The 23,140-nt window shown below is 39.9% G+C and overlaps 2 protein-coding genes across 6 annotated transcripts in view; one reads left to right on the top strand and one right to left on the bottom strand.

Annotated features, from left to right (window-relative positions):
- Positions 1-702: 702 nt before the first annotated feature.
- COMMD8 (COMM domain containing 8) lies at positions 703-5,592 on the bottom strand. Of its 2 annotated transcripts, XM_063157343.1 has the most exons (5): positions 5,522-5,592; positions 4,822-4,977; positions 3,724-3,876; positions 2,161-2,316; positions 703-1,174 (listed from the first exon to the last, which is right to left on the bottom strand). In XM_063157343.1, exons 1-5 carry the CDS (start codon positions 5,564-5,566, stop codon positions 1,154-1,156), a joined length of 531 nt encoding a protein of 176 aa, XP_063013413.1. In that variant the 5' UTR covers positions 5,567-5,592; the 3' UTR covers positions 703-1,153. The 2 variants fall into 2 exon arrangements, with proteins under 2 accessions (XP_063013413.1, XP_063013412.1); XM_063157342.1 differs by lacking the exon at positions 703-1,174 and having other exon boundaries at positions 2,113-2,316.
- Positions 5,593-17,600: 12,008 nt separating this feature from the next.
- ATP10D (ATPase phospholipid transporting 10D (putative)) overlaps positions 17,601-23,140 on the top strand; it is a 41,275-nt gene continuing 35,735 nt past the window's right edge. For 3 of the 4 annotated variants that reach the window (XM_063157336.1, XM_063157337.1, XM_063157334.1), the window contains exon 1: positions 17,601-17,647. The gene's annotated coding sequence lies outside the window, so the exon portion shown is untranslated. The remainder of the gene's footprint in view (positions 17,648-23,140) is intronic. The other variant, XM_063157335.1, reaches the window with a different exon arrangement.

Genomic DNA, 23,140 nt, shown 5'->3' with positions numbered 1-23,140 from the left:
TAAGTCAGCAATAATTTTCCTTATTATTACACAAAACTTGCCTAAGACACACACATGCACACAATGAGAACCATACATCAGTATTCCTGTAAGCATTCCAGATCTTTGCTCTTTATGTATGGAAAAGTGCTCTAATAAATAGTAGAAACTGTAGGACCTCTGGTGTACCCTTCCCTAGTGTTAGTGCTTTTAACTTTTGTTACATACCACAATCAAAACTCCATCAGGTTTCAGAAAAGTTTAGAGTAGAATTTACCAATTATCTCCTGTATTAAGTGAGCTAGGAATATCTTTCTCATAGTCTATACAAGTCAGCTCCTCTCCAGCACTGCATCCCCTTTTGAGAACATTAATATTTTTAATTGAAAAGCTACCAACTAAGATACAAAAACTAAGCTAAAAACTACAACTTTACTCTGAATAAAGCTGCAGTGCTTTTTCTACTTCTGAGCACTGAACAGAGTGCCTAGAGAAACTGTGGTGCCTGAATCACTGGGAAATACTCAAGACATCTGGAGACAGGCCTGTACATCCTGCTCTACATTACCCTGTTTGAGGAATTAAGAAAACCTCCAGAGTTCACATCCAACCTCAGCTGTTCTGTCATTCTACACTAGCTTTGTTTGTAAAGGTGATTTTCCCTAAAAGCTTCTAAAAAGATTGAGTTAAGTGATTCATAAATGAAAAAGCAGCCTACTACAATTATTCACACACAAAGTCAGGTGTTTATTTACCATATTTACAAGTATAAATACATTAATGCTACAAATACTCTCTCATTCTTTATTAGCATGGCACTTTAGATAAGGTAACATAAAATGCCAGTAAGACACCTTGGTTTCACCAGGCACCTGTGCAGTCACTGCCAAAGTTTTACCAAAACATATATGGCACATATTGTAAGTGATTATCTTCCAAATGTCTGTAAATCTTTAGTACTAAAAGTAACTGTACATTAGATTTTTAGATTTTTGGTCAAATAGATACAAGAATTTATTATTTTTATTGAAGGATTAGTAATTCATTTGGTCATAAGAGTCTTCTGACTTCAGTATTTTACAGCACCAAAACCTTTCCACTTTGCAGTAAACACGTTTTTTCCCCAAATCATTTAGGGAGCCATCACCAGCAGATACTGTTGACCTGAATTCCATCATTTCAGTTGTAAGACAACCTTCAAAAAGGAGAAAAGGAACGAGATTAACGTTGGTTAAGAACAAAATTTAAGCAGCCTATGAGAAGAAGCCTATGAATCCCACAAAACCATCACTTAAAATACCTTTCTTTACCTTTTACTGCACTCAAACCATTCTTTAGCTGCCTACAATCAAAAAGCAGAATAGCAAGTCCAGGTGCAGTGAGATTCCTCCTTCACAAAGCAGAGCCAAGGGACCAATTCTGAAGTGAATTCCTCCTCGTGTGCCCACAGAACTAAGTATGGAGATGACACATCCCACAGCTTCCAGACACACCCTCAAGCAGAACAAAGGGCATGAGAACACTCAAATCTGTCCTGGATGAATCCTTGCTCACATACTATTTTTATTTAGTTCTGCAGGAAGACAATCCATATGGAAGCAAGATGTGAAAGCTCTTAAGGGCTATAATTTCCTATAAACACTATTTTCTTCAAATCCTCATTTTCCTTAGCCTTTTCTGTGAAGAAGTCCAAGACCCTTCAGTGTCTCAGAAGCCTTATAGCTTCACTTGAAATTTTTTTCTTGGGTCACTATACTGTAATCTTTGTAACTTTCTTCCTGATTCACCATGTGCCATGGAAATTAAAGGACTTAATATGAACCAAATAACACTCCCAGACATTTTTTGAAGCTGAGGGAAACATGGGAGTTCTCACCAATCTTTCAGCATAGGATAGGGGTAATCAAATTAAAGAAATTAGATTTAGTCTAGATATTAGGAAGAAACTTTTTACAATCAGTGTGGTGAAACACTGGACACAGATGAAACACTGAAACATTGGAGAGTGGTCTGAGCAACCTGATCTAGTAAAAAATGTCCATGCTCATTGCAGTGAGCTTAGACTAGACAACCTTTACAGATCCTTTTCAATCCAAACTATGCTATGATTCTACGAATTCTGCTTGAAATAAATCAGTACCTAACAAGTCAGGAACAAAATATTATATCAGTAGAAGTTACCTTATTTGCAGCTTCCAGTGCATTTATTAGGTTCTGCAACTCTTCCTTATTCATCTCTATAGAAATTGGCTTAATTTCACCATTTTCTCTCACATCCAAATCAAGATTGAGGAGTGGCATTTGCAGCATGGAGATCTTATCACTGGAGAGAGCAAGCTATGTAGATTGACACAATACCAATAAAGTATAAGGTGGAGCCATTAAATTTTTAGTCTTTCATAATGTCATATCTGTATTTTATATTGAACTTGTAATACCAGAACAAACATCAGCATGACAAAATTAACTTCAATAAGTAAAGTCTGCTGTTTTCAGGGTTTTTTCCTCCATTATTGGGATTTTTGTCTGTTTGTTTGTTAATACAAAAATACATTGAATAAAGACCATCCTCTTCACAGACTTGTCATATACACTTGCCAAAACCAATTTGTTAAAATTCTGGGCTACCACATTTTGGTATTCTAGGTGAAAACAAAGGATTTGCTCATTTTAAAATACATTAAAATCAGAGATCAGTTGATAGCACTATAGGTTCATATTGTACAGACCTATCTTTATTTAGAGTACCGAATGCAGTAGAGCTCAATCATGGCAAGTGAAAAAAAAAATCAGAGCCAGCTCAAGGGGGGAAAAAAAAGTGGTTTTAAGAAAAATAATAGTTCAGACATGTACCAGAAATTTGCATCACAAAATAGAAAGAAACTCAAAAAATTCTCTAGACAAAAAACTTAAAAGAAGCCACAAACAAAAAACAAGAGTTCACGCAAGTTCATATTTTTGTCAGTAGTAAATGCAGTTAGCAAGAGATCAAGCCAATAACAGTTCATCTACTGCACATTATGATGCCTTTTCTGCTCTTGCAAAAACTTGTCTGTTTTGGGCATTGTTCTTGGATTCCCAAAGCTGTTTGCTGCAGAAATTATTGAGCACTCTTGTAAACATGGAAAACTACTTAACAGCCCTACAAATCTGTTTAACAGCTCTCACAGTCTAATCAAAAATATAAACAGTATAAGTAATGTTTTTAAGTCTTTGATCAAGCTTAAGGACTTCATAACCTCAAACCACCATCCAAACTTAGGGAACTCCAACATCACTGGTTTATTACCAAAACAGAAAGTCTAATGATAAATTATTTCAATCCAAGTATTAGATGTCCATTGCAAAAATATGAACATTTGAAGAAAGTGAAGAAAACTTATCCTGAATCAGTCAACTAATCTTAAAATTAGGCATATACTTCTTCTTCCTTTGAGAGTAAACATTGTTTATTCTGGCCTCAAAATTGTAACAGCATACAAAACGTTCAGGTTCTCCTGAATAGCACCAAGTCTCCCTGAGCAGCTTTAAAAGAAAAGAGGGGAAAAACAAATCAAAACAAAATTTTAAAATTTACATTTCCAAATTTCTGACAAGTCTTTGATGTTTTTGCATTAGTCATTAATGTGCTTTTGCAATACCTATAAAAATTGAACCACTGTGCAGAGGCCTAATGGGACTGAACCAAGTTACTTCCCTGTTGTAGAACATTCCTTTCAAACAATGTCAAGGCAACAGTCTCACCTTTAACTGCCAGTCAAAATCCTGCAGCTGGGCAGAAGAGATTGCATGTACATTTTCTACTAGGGCATTCCTGATCTCTTCTTTTCTACCTTTCAGACATTTTGTGATTGCTTCTTGATAATCTGAATTTAACTCCACTATCTGCTGAGCAGCCTACAAAAATAAAAATAAAAATTAAAACCATGATTACTTGCACTATGAAGCACAGAATTAACATGTACCACCTGCAATAACTAAAATATCTAAGCTGATAGCTGCCCTTTGTGGCTGCTCTCTGTCTTTGGAGTTAAGAGTCAGTGTTTACCACAGCAACACACAGAGAAAAAAATCATTTAAATTAAAAGACTCCAGAGAACAGAAGTTTTATCAGCCTTCTTACATGCAACCCTCAAATCAAGAGAACATCACACCCCCAAGCAACTCAGATGTAGGTCTGCAATTTTCTCAGCATCAGGGCAGAGGCTAAATACATCAGCTCAGCTGAAACAGAAATACTGATGTAGGGAGGTCCCCAAGGCTACATAGGCTCCCTCAATTTCTTTGACCCAGCTGCTAGCAGGTGGTCAAAATACCACCAATATGCAAGAGATGAGAATTAATATTTCTAATAGATTTTGCAAAGTTTATACATATAGGAATGTCCTGAACTACAGTACCTGCATCACACGGTCCTCCATTCACACTTAGATTCTTTACAAAATTTATTTACATACAGTCAATATTTTATACCACTTCAATGGTATAAAATACAAATAAAGAAAACCAAACAAGAAAGTGAACTGGTTTTATTGTTAATGAGTAGTATTATATAAATATATTTAATCTGGGGATACTCAAAATACCAATTTAAGTAATTAAACCAGTATTTTAACAAGTATCCTGTGATATTAGAAAAATATTTAAAAATCAGCATCTATTTCACTTTTTGTTGTAGACGTCTTGGCAGCCTAAATGCTGCTTACCTTCTACCTATTTAGGTTGAATCCACTACCTATAAATCCCACACTATAAAAATATTTTAGGATTAAACAAACTGCAGAACTAATCACTCCAGTCATGATCTGTCCAAGTCAAGGCAAATCAGTGATGAGCCCTTACCTCTTCATCAGACATATTTTTGCCAACTGCAGTTTTGAAATATCTCACAGTTTCTTCTAAAACCTCCATCCACTCCGACAAGCTCCAAACATTGCCATAATCCTGGTACCGAGGGTACGCACGGCCACAGATGCCATCAATTACCTTATGAAGGAACTGAAAGGAAGTGATACGTAATTTATAATTCTCTCACGGTTAATGTGTACTTCTGAGACTGAACATGAGACTGACCAAGCACTTCAGTTACCAACCCTCCCTCCACTGGGGACTGCCTCAGCGCTTCCGGACGGCAGAACAGGCACTCCCTGAATATGAACCCTCCTCCCTTCTCCCCTTAGAGACAGTTCACGAGGTGTGGCCCCAGGAATCACAACCCGGTTCACGTTCACCCTGCACTTCAAGCGGACTGAACGGCTGTGAGCACAACTTCAGCGCTGCCGAGATGCCGAGGCACAGGGCGGCTCAGCCCCCCGCGCACCGGGGCTGCCGCACAACCCGAGCTGCACTTCCGAGCCGTGGGCCTCCCTACTATCCCAAAGCACTGCCCTCTGCCACTGCGGCCTGGCGGGAGGAGAGGGACGGCCCGCTCTGAGCCCCGCGCCGCCGGCGGGCCCTGCCTCCCTCACCGCTGTCGGAGGGCCCGGGCCCGGCCCACCTGCCCTGCCCAGCCCTGCCCTGCCCGGCCCTGCCCGGAGCCCACCTCGAGCGCCCGCTCCGCCGGGAGCTTCTCCAGCAGCCGCGGCATCTCCACCTCGTGACCGCCCCGCCGCCAGCGCGCATGCGCACGTGCGAACACCCGCCCTCATCCGCCCGAGGTCACGGGTTCGAGTCCCAGCCCGGTGTCCCGACCGCCCGGCGCGCTTGGGGAGCAGAGTGTGCACCGTGCGACCCGCGGGCGAATGAACCAGAACCCCCCGAATTTTACAAGCTTTTATAGGCCATAACACTTAAGCTATGTTTGCATTCTGCCTGCCTTGCAGCTTTGGTTTTTGCCCCTGAACAAGTTAAATTTGCACTTGGTGGCAAGAGAGGAAGCTCAAGACTTAGAACGGGCACCACATCTGTGATTTTAAATCAAATTGAGGAAGTCAGGAGAAACACTGACTGCAAAAGCCCGTGCTGCTTGTACAGTGTTTACCGTGAAGAGCTCATTTTTTTAATGCTTTATCAAAGTGTGAATTCAATCCTAGCCAGAATAGTGGAGGAGGTTTATGGAACAGCTTTTTACATTAGCAGTGACCTTCACTTCAACCATGGTTGAATTGAACACTTCAGCCATGTGTTGAATTGATGGAATGTGAATGCGAAGAAGCAAAATTGCTCTGATCACTTTTACAAGAAAACCTTGAGAAGAATTCAAGTCACAGCAGGTCACAAAACTGCACAGAGTGTTATACCTGTAGGCAGACTTTATTTCACTGGAATCACAAGGCTAATTTACAGTCAAACAGTTATGCACATGTAGGTGCAACACTGGGCTGTAAGAATACCAAAGCAGCTACAAGTCCAAACTGGTGGATAGAAGGTGTTTGTGAAAAACCCACACTGGTTAACTCAGTCTGCAGCACAACTTCTTCACAGTCATGTGGCCTTGTGGGAATGATGTGGTGCATGGGAGTTCTGGAGAAGAAATACATGGGGAAGAACCGACTTCAGGTTTTGCTGACTGAAAACTTTCAAATTCCTCCCATGTTCCTTAGGGTTTCCTACTGCTAGTAGATTAAGCTTTTAAGAAAATTTATTCAATTTTATTATGGAGAAATTACTCAAAGCTGCTGTTTAAATGAGGAGTAGATGAAATTTCAAATTTGAAAAATTATTTTCAATACTAATTTCCTTTATTCCCCTAGAGATTTGCTAGATAAGTGGAAACTTACCCACTTGGACTCACCTGTGTTGTGCGCTACAAAACAGAGCACCAGGGGGAGCGTCTGCTCCAAACAATTCAAACCCAGCCACAACAGGAGAAATACGAAGGTGATCCAGACTTGCAATGAAATAATTTACGGAATAAAGAGAGAGGTAGTGAGCGTCCCACTCAGTTGAAAGGGATCAAACAAGTGAAAAGTGGAAGAGAGCAAAGAAGTAATGCATGAAGACAGGAACAGAGAGAAGAGGACAGGAAATTGCCATCCCACGTGACACTGTCCCAGTGAACATTTTCAAAGCAGCTAATTTTCTCCCAGTCTGAGGAATAAAATATTTCGCTTTTCATTTTTTCACAAATATGTAGTTTCAAAGTAATATTTTTGATTCAGCCTATTGGCCCATGAGGAGCAAAGTCAGACAGCTCAAGGAAACCACAGCTGGGTTATAAATCCATCTTTCAGAGCTCATGTTCAACTGCAGTGAAGTAGGGATACATAACATTGGCCTTTGGCAGTTTGAACTTTGTTTGGAACTGCATTATTTGTATCTGCCATCAAGCCTTAATCTTTAAAAATGCCTGGTTTTCATGCTTCTGTACCACAGCAGGAACAACCCACATCACCCCTTGAAGTTAAGCTCTCAAATAGCCACAAAATCAGGGAGGGAAACTTGTAGAATGGTAAGTACAGAGGCATGGATTCCAGAGCAGCAAGGAAAGAAGCAATTTTATGGGAGAAAAGTGTAGAGTGAACTTTACATTTTTTTAATCCACGTTGCTGATTACTTATAGGTGGGGCTATTTGTTTATAAAGAAAACCACAAGGTAAACTACAGTAATTAAACCCATTTTAAGATCAATCCTTTTGTTTCCCTTGGTTTTGGAAGAATGCCAGTAATTAAAACATTGGGAAATAACTTAATAACCATAGGTTATTAATATTATAGTAACATAAATTTTATCATAACAATATAGTAATAATTATATATTATTATACATAATATATAATTATTGCTATATATAATGTGTACATAGTATAGTAGGTTAGTGTTGTAATGTTTTGCGGAGAAAAGAAGTCTCAGTACATTGCTCTAAGTATATCCAGCTGGGGAGAATATCCAAGCACCAGTGTAAGTGTCCCACAAGGAACTACTAAACAGGTATGTCAATAGAAATAAATAGGTAACTGTGTATTTTACCCACACAAAGGGGACAGTAAAGGCATTTTTCAATGCAGTGGAAACACTGAGACTGTAGTTGAGATTGTGCTGAGCTAAATGTGGGTTGCTGTGGAGAAGGGAGGTCCCACTGGTCCTCTAGTCCCCATTGCCAGCTCAGTTTCCTCTCCCAGACCCTCATGCCTGCACTAAGGCCCTGGGGCTGCAGGATGAAACTGCAGCTGATGTAGATGAAAAGTAGTTTTATTTTTGCATTCTTTTTTTTTCCCATGGGTCAGATTTCCACTGTGAACAGAGCACTACTTCTGACAGAAGTGACCTTTGCAGTTGGGAATGAGGGGTAAGACAAAACTACCCCTTCTGGTAGCCCATACTTAGATGAAATTGGTTGACACATGAATGTCAATCAGTGAACTTTAATTATTAAATCAGGAATCTTGAAAGTTCTTGTAGAAGCTTACATAGAATCATAATCATAGTGATGTGCTGCAGCTGAAGGAGGTTGAAAAGAACATATCTCTATTTAATGTTTACACTCTTGTGAGCCAGTGAAGTTCATAGTGAGGCTGAATGAACATGACACTGATAACATACTTTATCACCTATTTGCTGTTCATAAACTATAATCATAAGTCCTTCTGAATGAAAAATCTGTTTCACAAATAATTTTACTTGTAAATTTTGGACATACAAAACCATGAGAAGTTTTGGTTCTTTTCCTCAGTCCCTATTCAGTGAACATAACACTCATGTATTCACTCTCTGAGACATGAGGAGTGCAGTGTGTCATGCACACTGTGGATACAGTCTGTGTCCACAGCTTCACACATCTCTCTGTCATGTCTCCTTTTTCCAGTAAGAGATGTAACAAAAGGAACTTAAATGTTCCTGAATTCACTTCTCACTAATATTTCAAAATCATGTTGTTGGTTTCTGTAGCAGTTCTGTCCTTCCCACAGACTGCACTGAAGAACTAGCAACAGCTCTGAGGGGCATTGCTGTGGTTCAACACCCCTTAGAGTCACAGTTTATGCACTGAAATTTGTACTGCCTTTCATGGACAAAAGCATACTGAAGAGATCATTCAAAAGAGCTCTGCTACACTGTAAGATCTTGAGGGAGGAAGTGCTACTGTGGGGAACACTCCAAGCATACTTGGAAGTACCAGATGGAAAAAAATACTGTACATATTACTTGAAATCAGTTACTATCATAGGTGTGTAAAATATCTGCACTATGTACCTCTCAATACCTGCCTGGCTGTGCCAGGAGCTGGTATCACACCTGGTATTCTGCAGGACAGAGGCAGAGGAATAGCTTAGACTAGAAAAGTGACATCCTAAATACTCCAAGGAGTCTGTAGTTGGCTTGAGCCATATCCCAACTAAAACAACTGCTTAGAAGACCAACTGGAGTCAGTAGCTGGGACTCTGCTCATGAGTACCACTGGTCACCACCTTTTGTAAGCAGCTGGGCACTACAGACCTACCCTGCCTCTCCTCTCCTGTCCCCAAGACACACTTCTTTGCATAAGCTTTGATTGGAGAGGGAGGAGTCTTCATCTTCCATCCTGCAAGAACATTATGAATATTCTCCTAACTCTCCTTTCTACAATTCAGACCCTTTATTTCTTATCCCATGCTCAAGAAACATGCAGAACGTTTATCTTTATCTTCTCTATCGATACCATTTCATAAGGAAAAATCTATTGTCACCATTTCTATCCTTCTATGTCTCTTTCTTCATGCTTTAAAATTCTGGATGAACTGAACACCAGGTACACATCAGGACTGGAATTTTACTCACAATTTTCAGGCCTAATGATTGTAATGTCTGGAATTCAAAATGACAACAACAGAAAATTAGCAATCCCTTTTAGGGTAGATGTAGTAAAACTAAGTCAAAATCTTCCCTTGCTTTTCCAAGCCCAACCTTAAGATTTCAGTATTAATAATGAATGGTAAGAATGTGTTAGTGCATTTCAAAAATCTTTGGACATCATAAAACAGAAAAAAAAAATGCCCATAGGGTAGTTTATGGTGACTCTTAACCCTAGTAGTAAACAACAATTAGTAGATGCTGGAATATGCTGCATAGCAAGTTGCACCGACCCGTCATAATAGCAGTGGGGAGAAAGTATTCCTAAAATAATAAACACCCCACTACAAACATGTAATCTACACAAGGACTTCAGGGTCTGTATTTATTATATAACTCTGAGTTGAGAGCTACTATTACAGCTTCTATGGATTTTACTTTTATCACATATTTTGAAATGAAATGAAAAAAGCAGCTGATGAAAGTTACACTGGCAATACTCTGTTTCTGCTGACAGAGGTTGTTTCAACCAAGGGCATATACAGAGAAGGCAACTGTGACAGACTAAGAAAAAACAGTTTGCATACAGATACATCCATACTGAGATTTTTTGACTAAATCTCTTCCAGGGTAAATAAAGCCAACTTTCTCCCAGGAATTCCTCACAAAATTTCTTGTAATTTATAAGTCTTTCTCGGTCTTGTCAATCTGTGTCCATCTTGGCAGCACATTGTATTAGCCAGATTTTCTGGACTTCTTTGTGGTCTCTAAATAATACAAAGCAGCTTTTCACATTTCTGCTTCCTACTGCTCTTGTCTTTTCCATGGGAAATAAGAATTTAATAGGCTTCTCCAAAAGATAGCAAAACAAATACTATGAAAGTGACAACTTCTCTCAAAGCTAACTGACTATTCAAGTCTTAATTTGAAAACTAGGTTTTTAGAAGGAATTGTCAGTGTCCTGGACAGCTTCTGCATATTTACCAGCTTTTCAAACTTTGCTAAGTCTTGTTGCAGTTGCATGACTACGTGACCTAGGACTTCCATGACTCCTGCAACAAATTGTGCTTTGAATCATATTACTGCAATTCCCCTTTCTTTGGTTCTTCTTCTTTTTTTTATCTTGAGCGTGTCTCAAATTAGCAAAGGCACAAAAAGAAGAGAGGCACTTTTTTACACTGGAAATTTTCTCATGGCTTAGTTCCTGATGAATAAGACACTGCATCAATCCAAACATCTCAGCTTGCCTATGTATAATTTCTCTCTGTACAAAAAAAAAAAAAATTGTAATTTTTCAAAAAACACTACCAGCCATCTGAAAAAATCTGGACGCCCTCTAGTGCACGCACAGGTGCAAGAGTTTTGTACATAGGAAAATGTACAAAAACCCTACATACAAATAGGGTTTGCTATTGCAATAATGAATGGCAAAAATTGCTATAGGAATAATAAATAAAATAATGAATCTTATTATGTAGGGAAGAGTGGTATTTTGATTACTATTTTGCTCACACCAAGTTTTCAGTGAGTTGATTTTATTACATCAGGAGAGGTATTTTTAATTTTTGATAAAGTAGGTGACATTTACTATAATTTAGAATTACTCTGGAGCAAATTCTAGAGAAGAGCTATCTAGAAAATTTGTTTGCATTGTGAAAACATGACCTACTTGTTCTTCCAGGTGACACAATAAAGAATGTAGTCAGAAATTTTCATTTCACGATTTGCAGAATATTTCTAGAGAAATACTGAGCAACTTAAACCAGGAAATTTACAATTATTATCATTTTCCTAGTTTTTCTTAAATAATTATTCTCCATATACAGGCAAAATAAAGAGAAAATATAAATTGTTCACTTCAAAACAGGACATGTGTTGTCCTTATGTTATTTACAATGCAATATATTACAAAGTTCTAGCAAGGAGCAGTTGGTTTAATATTGTCACATAGTGCAGGTTACAAGTAAACCCTAAGCTTTCTTCTAAATTTGAACTTGACCTACAATACTTGTGAAAGTATAAATCTCTCTTGTCTTTACCATGGGTATTGCTTTCCATTCATTCATCTTGGATCTGTGATGCACTGGGCTCACCAAGTGGATCAGAAACACCCATGTGGTAACATTTCCTCCAAGTTAGCTAAAGCTGTACTTGTGCTTTGTCTCAGTCTTGGTCTACTTTTGTTTGGACTTTATCTTGGTTTACTGGCTCTAGAAGGTGAAATTATCAGATATAATGTCTGCTGGGGCAAAGTTTCACCTTCAAAAATGTTTAACTATACATAAACCATAAACATTATATTTTTTTCAGTGTGGTGTCTTGTGGACACTTTTAATCTGATTCTAGGGTTCCTAACCTTAAATTAACCATTTTATGAGAAACCAGCTTTGGATTTTCCCTTGTGAAAAACACCTGAGAGCATAAAAAAGTTTGAGTGGTATCTTCATATCTATCTGCTGGATTATTTTTATTTGTTAAAAAAATTGATATAGTAATTATGGTCTAAGTAGTTAAGTTAGAATACTGACAAAATTTCCTTGGCAGGCTGGAGTCACTGTCCAGTAGAAATTGTGTTAGAAAAACTGAAGGAAAATGTAATAGGAAAAAAAACCACTTGAAAAATATTATAACACTGACAGTAACTTTATGCAAGCAAAGACATAGAAAAAATACAACAGTTACTAAATATTTCATTTGATATCACTGACTCAGTTCCTTTTGTTAGCTGATAAAGTGGTTTGATAAAAAGAAAGTGTAGAATTAAGGTTATTTGTGGACCAGATAAATTCAACAAGCCAACTTGCTTCTATATACAATGAAAGGGAAGGCACATAAGTATATATCCTAAGTGCATATCAGAAGTGTTTTGACACTCAATTATACTGTAACAGTGTAAACCAGCTAATGACAAGTTAGATAGATATGGCTGAAGATTAGCCATGGAAACTGCCACATCAGAGCAAATAGAAAAAGAAGGAATAAAGCAATTTTCCAAGTGTTATCAATCTGCCTATTTGCAATTCCACTTAGCTAGAACTACTTTCCAATCCTTCACACTCCTCTATCAGTACACAAGTATCAGCATTACATGGTGTTTCCTTTTTTTAGGGTTAGTTTTGTGTCTCCTTATTCAATGGGCCTGTGTTAGTTCACAGGGAGTGAATATGGATTGTTAGAAGCTTGAGTCTCCCCACAGATTACCACCTCAGCTTCTCTATTGGATAAAGTAAAAATGTCAGGATAAGAGGTCAATTCCTGATGCAGTAAGCTGACAGTATCTAATTTAAAATTATTTTCTGCTTAATTCAGAGCCTCTTAAAGACTCTCAATGAAAGACTTTCAGATCCCTTGTTAAATTCCAACTGATAATTACTTTATGCAGAAAGGATAAGATGAAAATCTCTAGAACAAAAAGTCTCATCTCAGTGGCTTTCAGGATGGAAGTTCCTAATACACACAATGCCACGCCACAGTGAGTGGCAATCAGCAAGTCCTGTGCCAATAACAATAACTACTACTGGCTGCTAATAACTGCTCTCCAGAACTGGCATCTAATGCCAGCTTCCTTATTCCTTCCATTCTGCAGTTGCCTAAACTTGACGGTATAAATCACAGGCAAAGAATGAGGATTACATGAGTGAGCATTAGTCAGTTATTCCCTTAAAACTTGTCTACACAAGCTATGTCACAGCAATTTATCCAACATTAACCAAGGTCTGAATGGATTGTTAAACTGCACTACATCTTTGGCTGGACGCTTTCATTCGTAATTTAGTTAGCCTTTGGTCAGGTTGATATGTTTCATTCTTATCTGGTTTACTTTAGCAGAACAAAGGTGGATTGATAAACACCAGGAACAAAAAATTTAATGGAAGCAGTGGTCACTGTTAGTATATGAGCAAATGGGTATGAAACTGAGTTTAGAAGCTACAAGATAATTCTTAACCTTCACAGCAACCAAACTCTGGGGCAATTTTTTAGCAGAGTAATATGAGCAAAATACCTAAGTAGTTTTAGAAAAATTCAGTCAGTTTATGAAACAGATTGTATGGCATGCTTGCAATTACAAGGATTTAATGACCCTGAAAATGCCTTTCAGGAAAGTTCCCAAATAATATTTACATTCAACTACCTCTTTCAAGATTTTAAAATGTATATAATTTACATAGGATGTATCTTGCATAATAAAATATTTTAAAAAATGCTCAATCTTTCAAACTGAGCATGTAGGCTCAGATTCACTAACAAACACTTCCATGTTGTGGTGTTTATTCTCCCTTATTCCAATTTTATTTGTAACCTGAAAGTAGTAATACCTTCTTGTCTCACAGGGAGCAGGAAAATTGAAGGAAAATTCATGCCTATTTATAAAATGCTCACTCAAGTGATAAAAACAATCTCCTCACAAGGAAATCAATAAACCAGTACAGATCTAGACAGTGTATGGTAAATAAAGGCTATGGCCACACACAAACTAGAGCAGATAAACAGCTGTTTGTTCACTGTGTATCCATCTTCCAGGGGTCCTGCCAGGAGATACATCTGATGATCTGGAGGAAATTACCTTAGTGATAAGCACAACAGACTGCTTTAATTTGCTCTGGCAGCATTGCTTAGGACTCTAAACACATATAAACACATTTATCAGCCAATGATCTGGTAAACAATTATTCAATGTACTTTAAAATTCAAGGGTTTTTTTTTTTTAAATCTCTGCTTCGGTTAAATTATTTATATTTACTGCAGAGCTAAGGAAGTAAAAACATCATGAAATTACTGGATAGTAATAAAATCCCTTTCTGGATATGTTATTATTAATATGTCACCACATCTTCAAATGTATTTCAACTAGAGTGGATATCATAATATGTCACTATTTACCTGTAAATATACACTGGATCTCCTCAGTATATCCACTGACCTGATATGAATGCACTAAGCTGATGTGGGAGCACCCACACTGCAGTAGTGATAACCATCTATGTCTACAACCCCAAATCCCCACTGGCACTGCTATTTATGTGTTTTGGCACTGGAATCATCAGTGGGTATGGTTCTTTGGGGAAGAGATTCTCCCAGAGAAGAATCATACCCAGGTTTTCACATTCCATTAACCTGAGGTGCTCTGGGAAATGTTTGATAGCATGCTATGGCAAACTTCCCTCTTCCTTTCAGGTCTTCATTGGAAAGTTTTCAGTTTGCCAACATGTTTAGTCAGCAGTTCATGAGTTCCTCTCTTTCATGTGTCCAAAACAGCGTCTGTATGAGCACAGCAGGCTGAGTTGTTCATGCTTGTACTTGCACAGTTATTGCAGCCATGAACAGATGGAGAGTCTGAAATACACAAAGAGCTCTGTGACTGTCTTGGAGTCATCAACAGCTCTTGTGTCATTGGACTAATGTCAGGGAAATTCCTGAAACTTCAGGAAAGTGTGGAGGGGTGCAGAGCACACATGGTCACTTAGAGGGTTGGACCACGATAATACTTACTGGATTTAGTTATGAAAAGTATTCATAAAGACTGGAAAGAATAATCAGTTCTTGTCAGAAAGACAGCTACTAAAGAAAAATGTACTTCTAATATCAAAATTATTTTAGTACTTACAAAGCAATACTTACAGGGCATTCACATCTCATCCATGACCAAAGTGTTGAGAAACTTATTTAAAAACATACTTGTCTTCATATCATCAGCAAGAGATAACAGAATTGTCATTATTCTTGTTTTCATTAGTGGTGGTTTCCAGCAGAGAAGGCACTAAGTGGTTTAGGGCACTTAGTGGCACTAAGATCAGAATGGAATTGAATTAACTTAGCTCTTCTGTGTGACTCCAAAGCTGGTCTGAAGCCACTGTTTTAAACTGAATGTTTACAGTTAGTGTGTGGGCACTGACTGTTTACAGGAGCAAAAGGTAGGACTGACAGGTGAGGATCACATTCTTTTGTTATTACCACTACCCTGGATGACCTGAATTTCAAAGTTTTCCTTGTTCATGTGGCAGTTCAGTTTCTCTGGGGAAACAACAACAAAAAAAAGGATATATCTGTGTGGAGGATGTTCAGTGTTATTACACTTCGGACACGCTGGATGGTTGCTTTGCATGCCTGGAATCAAGACCATTCATACTACTGGACAATTGTACTGAAGGATAAAAGTGCAAATGTGTAATGTGCAAATGTGACTTGGCAATGGCCAAGTCAGGAGTCAGCAGTGCCTCCCACTCACCTGATCAGCCTTGCCTCTCCAAACAGCTCCCATGCTCTGCTTCAGCACATCTAATTAGAGTGCACAGAGTGCTGCACTAAGGCAGCTGTGCTCTTTCTGGCAGCCAGAGTAGCTCATTTATGGCTTGCTCAGGTATTTCTGCATGCACTGATGTAGAGGCCTAATTGAGGCAATTGTTATTGCTGCACAAACAAAGCAAACAAAATAATACATTTCATAGTTGGAGGCTTACAGAATGGACTGTCATGTATAAAAATATGAACGGGAAATGAAAGACTCTGGATATGAATTATCCAGTTGCAATGGGATTACAGTAACTGTGGTTGGTGACAAGCCCTGTGATATTCTCTTCTTTGTCAAGCATCTTTGCCAACTTGAATGTTCCAATAAATCAATGTTAACTGATTAAATCACTTTAAAGTAACTGGGTTTTGGCAAAGCCTACTACCACCTTGTATCTTGCAGCAGCTTGCTCTGCCCTCCCCAGAGCTGATTCCTCTTTTCTGCAGCACCTGAGCCAGCAAGGGAGGTAGATCCTGCAAAGAAATAGAACTCTACATCTTTTTCTGCCAAGAACCTATGTCATTTCAAGACAGTAGTGACAGACTTTCTTCATGTAGAATTTTTATTCCATCTGACATGCCAATGTGTTTTGAGATTTCCACTAACCATATGGGCACTCCAAAGAGCAGACCATCAGCAGCTATTCACTAAACATAACCAAAATGTTTTCAGTGTGTGGTCAGGGGTGCAGGACATGCTAGAATGCAGGAAACAGTGGAAAAAACCACCATGCACATAGATGGGAAGGAGAGCACAACCGAGTACCACTGCTCAGCACAGCCCTCCCAGCTCTCTGCAAGGAATTAATTGTTGACACTGGACAAGTACTGGGAACCCCAGTCTATTCCAATAGGGACCAATAGATCTGCAAATAACATTTCCTGGTGGATTTTTTTCTTCTTCTTTCTTTTTCAGCAAAAGACGGTCTTGAATCAGGAATCCTCTCTCTTTCATGTAAAACGCTGTGTGATTTCATTGTAAGAGGCAGCCTCCAAGAGTGCCCTGGGAGGCAGTAAGATCATAAAGGAGAATGTGGGACTTCACAAGGGTTACTGATGAAAAAGGTAATAAAGGACAATGTGGGACTTTACAAGGATTATTGATGAAAAAACTCACTGAGATTCCTGATGGCAGTGATTTGTGTAAGGCAATTTGGGCAGATTCTCAATAGCCAGAGTCTTACTTCCTAAAAAACAAGAGGAAGTGTTTACTGACCTTGATTAGCCCAGTCGCTGGAAAATTTAGGTTTAGACAGGCCAAGCTGCCCTCAGTGTTGTAAATGACTGTAAAAAAGTAAGACCATCAGTCCTTTACGAGCTGTCAAGGGTGTCAGGTTCAGTGACAGTCGTACTCCTGCCCCAAACTCCATCTGCCGAGGCCTTAAGGCAAAGGAAAAACAAACCTTTAAACAATAACTAAGCCTCTACGGCAGAGAGCAAAGCTCCCTCACCCAGGGAGCCGCTTTTGGAAGGGTCCCCGGCCGCAGCTCGGGCCGGCGTTCCCGCCTCAGTCACCGCTCGGGGGAGAAGGATCAGAGGGGAAGGGGGCGAAGGGAACGAGCGGCCGAGGGCTGCGGTGGGCAGCGGAGGGGCGGAGGCGGCCGGAGGGGCGGGCAGCACCGGCGGGGCGGGGCGGGTGCGCGGCCATTCCCCGGGGATGTGCGCGGCTCCGTCGGTAAGTCCTGAGCAGTTTCGTGGGGCAGCTCGCCCGTGGGGCCGGGTGCGAGGATGGTGGTGCGGGAGGACAGCGGTGCCGGGCTCCGGGGCCGAGACGAGGCGGGGGAAACGCGGAAGCCGCGGCCGTGGGGGAGCTCCCCTCAGCCCGGCCCGGAGAGCGCTGCCGGCACCGGAGCGGCCCCCAGAAACTCGGCCGTGGAAAAGGACAGTGTGGGGGTTTGTGTTTTTAAGTGTCCCCGGGACCATGAGCGACCCCCACCCCCCCCGCCACCGCGTGTGTTCATCTCCTCGACTTTGACTCCAGAAACAAAAGTCTTTGTTTTAATAGCTCACCGTGGTGACTGAGGTGTCAGCTTTTTGCTACTTCACAGATTCATGGCAGGGAAGTAGACTGCAGTCCGTGTAAATCGCAGGGAAATTCCTGAAGGTCCAGGAAAGTACTCAGGAGTGCATAGTGCACATGTTCCCTCGCAGGATTGGATTACAGCAGTAGTTACTGGACTGAATTATAAAAAGTATTCACAAAGATGGGAAAGAATAATCCAAGTTCGTATCTGAAGGACATATTGAAGAAAAATGTACTTCTAATAACAAAATTACTATTTTTTTAATACTTGCAAAGCAGTACTTACAGGGTATTCGTGTCTCTCCATAGTGTTGGCAAACCTCTTATTTAATAACATACTTGTCTTCATATCATCACCAAAAGTTAACAGAATTGCCATTATTCTTGTTTTCATTAGTGGTGGTTTCCAGCAGGGAGGGCACTAAGTGGTTTACCTAGGATTGGGGTGAATTGAATTATCTTAGGTCTTCTGTGAGACTCCAAAGCTAGTCTGAAGCCAGTCCTTGAGACTGAATTTTTACAGTTTGTGCGTGGGCACTTACTGCTTACAGGAGCAAAAGGTAGGACTGACAGGTGAGGATCACATTCTTTTCTTAATTGCCACTGCCCTGGATGATCTGAATGCCAAAGGCAATAACCAGAACTGATACATGTTTTTAATGAAAACTAGACTGAAAATGTGCTCTAAATGAGTACTCAAAGATACTCTCTAATCAGACATTCCTGTCCTACCTTGCTTATGCCAACATGAGTACTTTCACAGCTGTAATGATGGATTGGGAAATCCAGTGGTGTTACTGTCTTTGAGTTAGTAGAAGGTCTTGCAGATCAGTGAGAACCAGGTTCAGTGAGTACCAGACTCATTATGAAGGAGTTGACTAAGCCAGGAGTGGAAGGCAGAACTGAGCACAATTCTTTTCAGTGTTAACTTTTAACTCAGTTCAGCTGCTCGCGACAGTGATTATCTGGTGTCTTAGATAGTTTTGGGGTTACCAGGGTTAGAATTTCAGCATTCTTAACTCCTTGCATATTTTGTTTTTAGGCTTCTATATATTTTGGCTGAATTTTTATTAATAAAAACTTTAAAGATACACATTTGTAGTTGAGCCCTCAGTTGCTGTAGGTTACTTCTCACTTTCAGGTTTGAAATAACATCTCAAGAGTATGTTTTATAGTCTTACAGGAAATCTCTAGTGGTTAAAGTGGATTCACAGGTTATTCCTGTCAATATATCCCCAAGCAGTAGGCTTGGGTTTTATTGCTCTGTGGCATATTTGATTGTCTTCCTGAGGTTGTACAAGAGTTGGTTTTGTCAAAAATTCACTAACCCTGGAGAATTAGACCTGAAAACCTCAATGCATACTTTGGGAATTTATGGAACTTTTGAGTAGCTGATAATGCGGGTATCTTAGAAAACCAGAAGAATATTAAAAATAGTCAGAAACCTAATCTAGGATTTTAGGAACTCAAGTACAATTTCTTGCTTTAATAGGTACTTTCAGTATAAATTTCAATGAGCGTGCCAGACCTTATCTAGACAAATGAGTTCTAGCCCTTTAGAAACCAGCAGTATGCCAGTGTGGATCCATTTCTCTTAAAAGTATTTATGGTAGCATAGGGAGTGTATGTGGCTACAAAGAAGAAAAAAAACAAACCAAATTCTTCTGTGTTACATGAACACCAGTATAAATTTTTAATATGGTCCACACCTTAGTCTTACTGTGAAATTTATGTGAATTTCACGCATAGCAAAGCATCTGTAGTGACTAAATGCTGTCTGACCATAAGTTAAAGATATACCTGTGTGGAAAGACAGTCATAAGGTTTTGGTTTACAGTTTTGAGACCAATGTGGCACATGAGAACATGACATAAAGGAGAACTTTTCTGATGGAGAAAAGGATGTAAAATATTTTCACAGATGACCACTCTCCAGCAGTCTTCAGTTTTATTTTGGAACTATTTCACCTGAAATTTAAACCTAAAATTTGGTAGTGTATGGTTTGGTTGTGTCTATAGGTACAAGATCTGTTTGGCATCCTAAATAACTTTTCCCAAGATGAAGGAGATTTTCTGCTTTTATACTGTTTTATATTTTTCTGCTCCCACACTATAGTATGTTAACCAGTATCACTTCATGGTTTACTATTAAATTATCTTGCATCCATCCTTGTGTCATGGCCTTGGCACTTCTTGGGTTTTAATGCATTCTGCTGGTTCTTTATAATTTGTGAAGAGCTGTTGATGGCTGGCTTAATGTGGGAACTCAGCACATCACTCCGGGTGTCCAGAGTTACCGAGACAGCCCTTGGGGGGCTCGGAGATCCTGGAATGTTGCCAAAAGTACCTGGTGGCTTGACTTTGGCCCTTCAAGGGGTGTGCCACCTGTTTGAGGACATGAGAGTCATTTGGGAGCGAATGGTGTAAGAATGATGTATTTACAGGGTGAAATATAGATTTTAGAGTTTTGGTACAGGGGGGTTATGGAGACAAGATGGAGGGGTCAGGGCATGTCTTGTCCTTCTTCTTTCTTCTTCTTGTCATCCATTTTCTGTGGTGATGTTGGCACTTTGGGATTGGTCCGTGGTGAAGGTGCACTTGCTAATATGGGTGAACGGTATTGGGAAATAAAGGTAAATATGATGTACGTAGCTTTTAGTACAAAAAGAGACGACCGCCCAGTGGGAGGTCAGAGTGCCCTTGGCTGCCTTGCTGGTCAGACCTCTGTTGGGCAGAAAGAAAATTCTGTAGATGAGAAATAATAAACGATTCGAAGACTGAAAATCTGAAGAGTCCAGACTCATCCTTTGAGACGCGGGCTGTCCCAGGGCCGTCCTACGCGTGCCCGGGCAGAGAGGAACAGGACAAACAGCCGGAGCGGACATTTGGCGTTCCTGCCGGGCATCTCCCCCCAAGGGGAGCAGCCCTGAAGCGCCGAGCAGGCAGCTCCCGAGCTGGACGTGTTCCCAGGAGAGCACTGATAACTCCTTGGGAGAGCAGCCAGAAGGGTCTGAAGAAGCAGCAGCCACCAGGTACTTTGGGCAGCATTCCAGGATCTCCGAGCCCCCCAAGGGTTGTCTCGGTAACTCTGGATATCCGGAGTGATATGCTGAGTTCCCACAGCTTAACATACTCATAATCAAGAAATTTCCTTTCTAAGATCCAAGGTTTTTTAAGGCTTGCAAGGTTTCAGTGTTGCCCATGCTAAATTATACTTTGTGCATGGATAGGAGTACATGGTGAAATAGTGCCACAGCAATTGATTGTTTATACTAACATCTGCCTTCCACTCTTAATTCAAGAATTCTTAGATCTCTTTGATAAATACATCTCAGAATTTATGGTTGCAAATGATCACATAATTTTCTCAATTTGAAGTCTTGATTCCTGCAGGTTTTTGGCTATTTGTCCCATAAATTGACAGCAAAAGTCTCTTATCCAGATCTATTTGGCACATTAGAATGTCTCAGCAGATTTCCTATTGGCTTGCAAACGTGTGACAAATTTTTGAAATATCATGTTACAGAGAAAGCAGCAAAGGAGAAAAGATTCGTTCTTCAGCGTGTGAATTGATCTTCAGCCCCTGGTTCCCTGAAGCTTCTTCATTTTCTGCTAGCTTCTGAGTTTTAAAACTCAGAAGTTTAAAAGAGGATTAGGAGGAGTTTTTAATGTTTAAACTGTATATTTCTGTCAGTGTAGTGACAAAAGTGCTAGTGTAGTTTAGTGAACTTGTGCAGTAACACTTGCTAAGAGGTTTAAATGGGACTGTTGTATGGACTGAGGATGATCCACACTTCCCCCATATCCTTCTAGGATAGCATTGTTTATATTCCCTGGTCACCCACAGCCTCAGACCTATGGGGGAGATTCATTGTCTGAGCTGCTTCTCTTTGAGGTGCTGTAGAAATTTTTCGGCTAAGATAATTAATTTATTTTATTGCATTTCTGTTTGCCAACAAGTGCCTTACCATTTACCCTGACATATTACTTCCTACTGGAAACTAGCCCAGGTGAAGGCCTACTGTACACTGCCTGAGAAGCAGCAGGATAGAGACACACACCATAAACGTGCATGTGTCAAAGGTCTGGGGAACATTCTTGTGAAACAGGTCATTTACCAAGTGCATTTCACAAAGAATTTTCTGAAAGAAAAATGAGGACTAATTATTTGGAGATCACAGCAAAAGAGAAGGATGTTGTCAGAAGGCAGGAAGTGGTTAGGAGAAGCCAGGGTAAATGGTAAGGCACTGCACATGACATGTGAGCAAATGACCACAACATAATAGTAAGGTGCACTACCAGAGCAGGATAAACATAGGCTAAATTATCTACACATCTGTTTTGCTGGTGATCTTAAGAAATTATCTAGTATGAGAGCAGTCAGGGATTGCTCAGTGACTTGCCAAAGGCTACCAATAACATAACTGGAACTGAGGAATTTTTAGTGTCAGCTCCATCCCCCAGCAGGAAAGCTGGGAGTAAAGGGTTGCATGCAGATATGCAGGTGATGCTTCACAGAATTGGAAGCTGACAGAATTTACAAAAGACAGTGGAAGTCACTGGAAAAGAAAACAACTTACAGACGTGAAATACACCTACAAGAGAATGCTTACGTGGGGCTTTATCATTCCAGGCCCCTCTTCTGGGGTACAGACCATTTAAAAGTAGGGATTTTCTCAGCATTACCACTAGCAGAGAGTTCTCAAAGCCTGTTTTTGTTGTGATATAGGATGGTCAGACAAGGAGAGTGTTGATCTGTCCTGTGGTAAAACTGATGCTGTTGTGCCTTGCTTTAACGAATAGCCAGCTATTGCCTGTTAACCATATCTGGTCTGCCAGTTTTTCATATCTCAAACTGCATTATAAGAAGAGGAAAGAATCAGAGCACGTGAAGGAATTGGTGTAGAAAAAAAGCAAGAAAGCAAGTAAACCCAGTGTCATATAATTGCCTTCCACTTTTCATTGTTATCATTATGTTAGTAACAGTTAGTAAGCTTACTACAAGAACTTCCCTTTTTGAGTGTAAGACATGTCTGAAATGCCTCTATATCAGCTGTTTCCATTTAGCAAGATCAAGAGTGTTTACTTGAACAGTGTGTAGGGTGAAAATAAGGATAGGCTAGATTGTGTGAGGCTGTCCTCAGAA

The sequence above is a fragment of the Melospiza melodia genome, chromosome 5 (genome assembly GCF_035770615.1).
Source record: "Melospiza melodia melodia isolate bMelMel2 chromosome 5, bMelMel2.pri, whole genome shotgun sequence".
Classification (NCBI taxonomy): domain Eukaryota; kingdom Metazoa; phylum Chordata; class Aves; order Passeriformes; family Passerellidae; genus Melospiza; species Melospiza melodia.
Note: the sequence above shows the minus strand (reverse complement) of the source record. Positions and strands in the feature narration are given on the sequence as shown.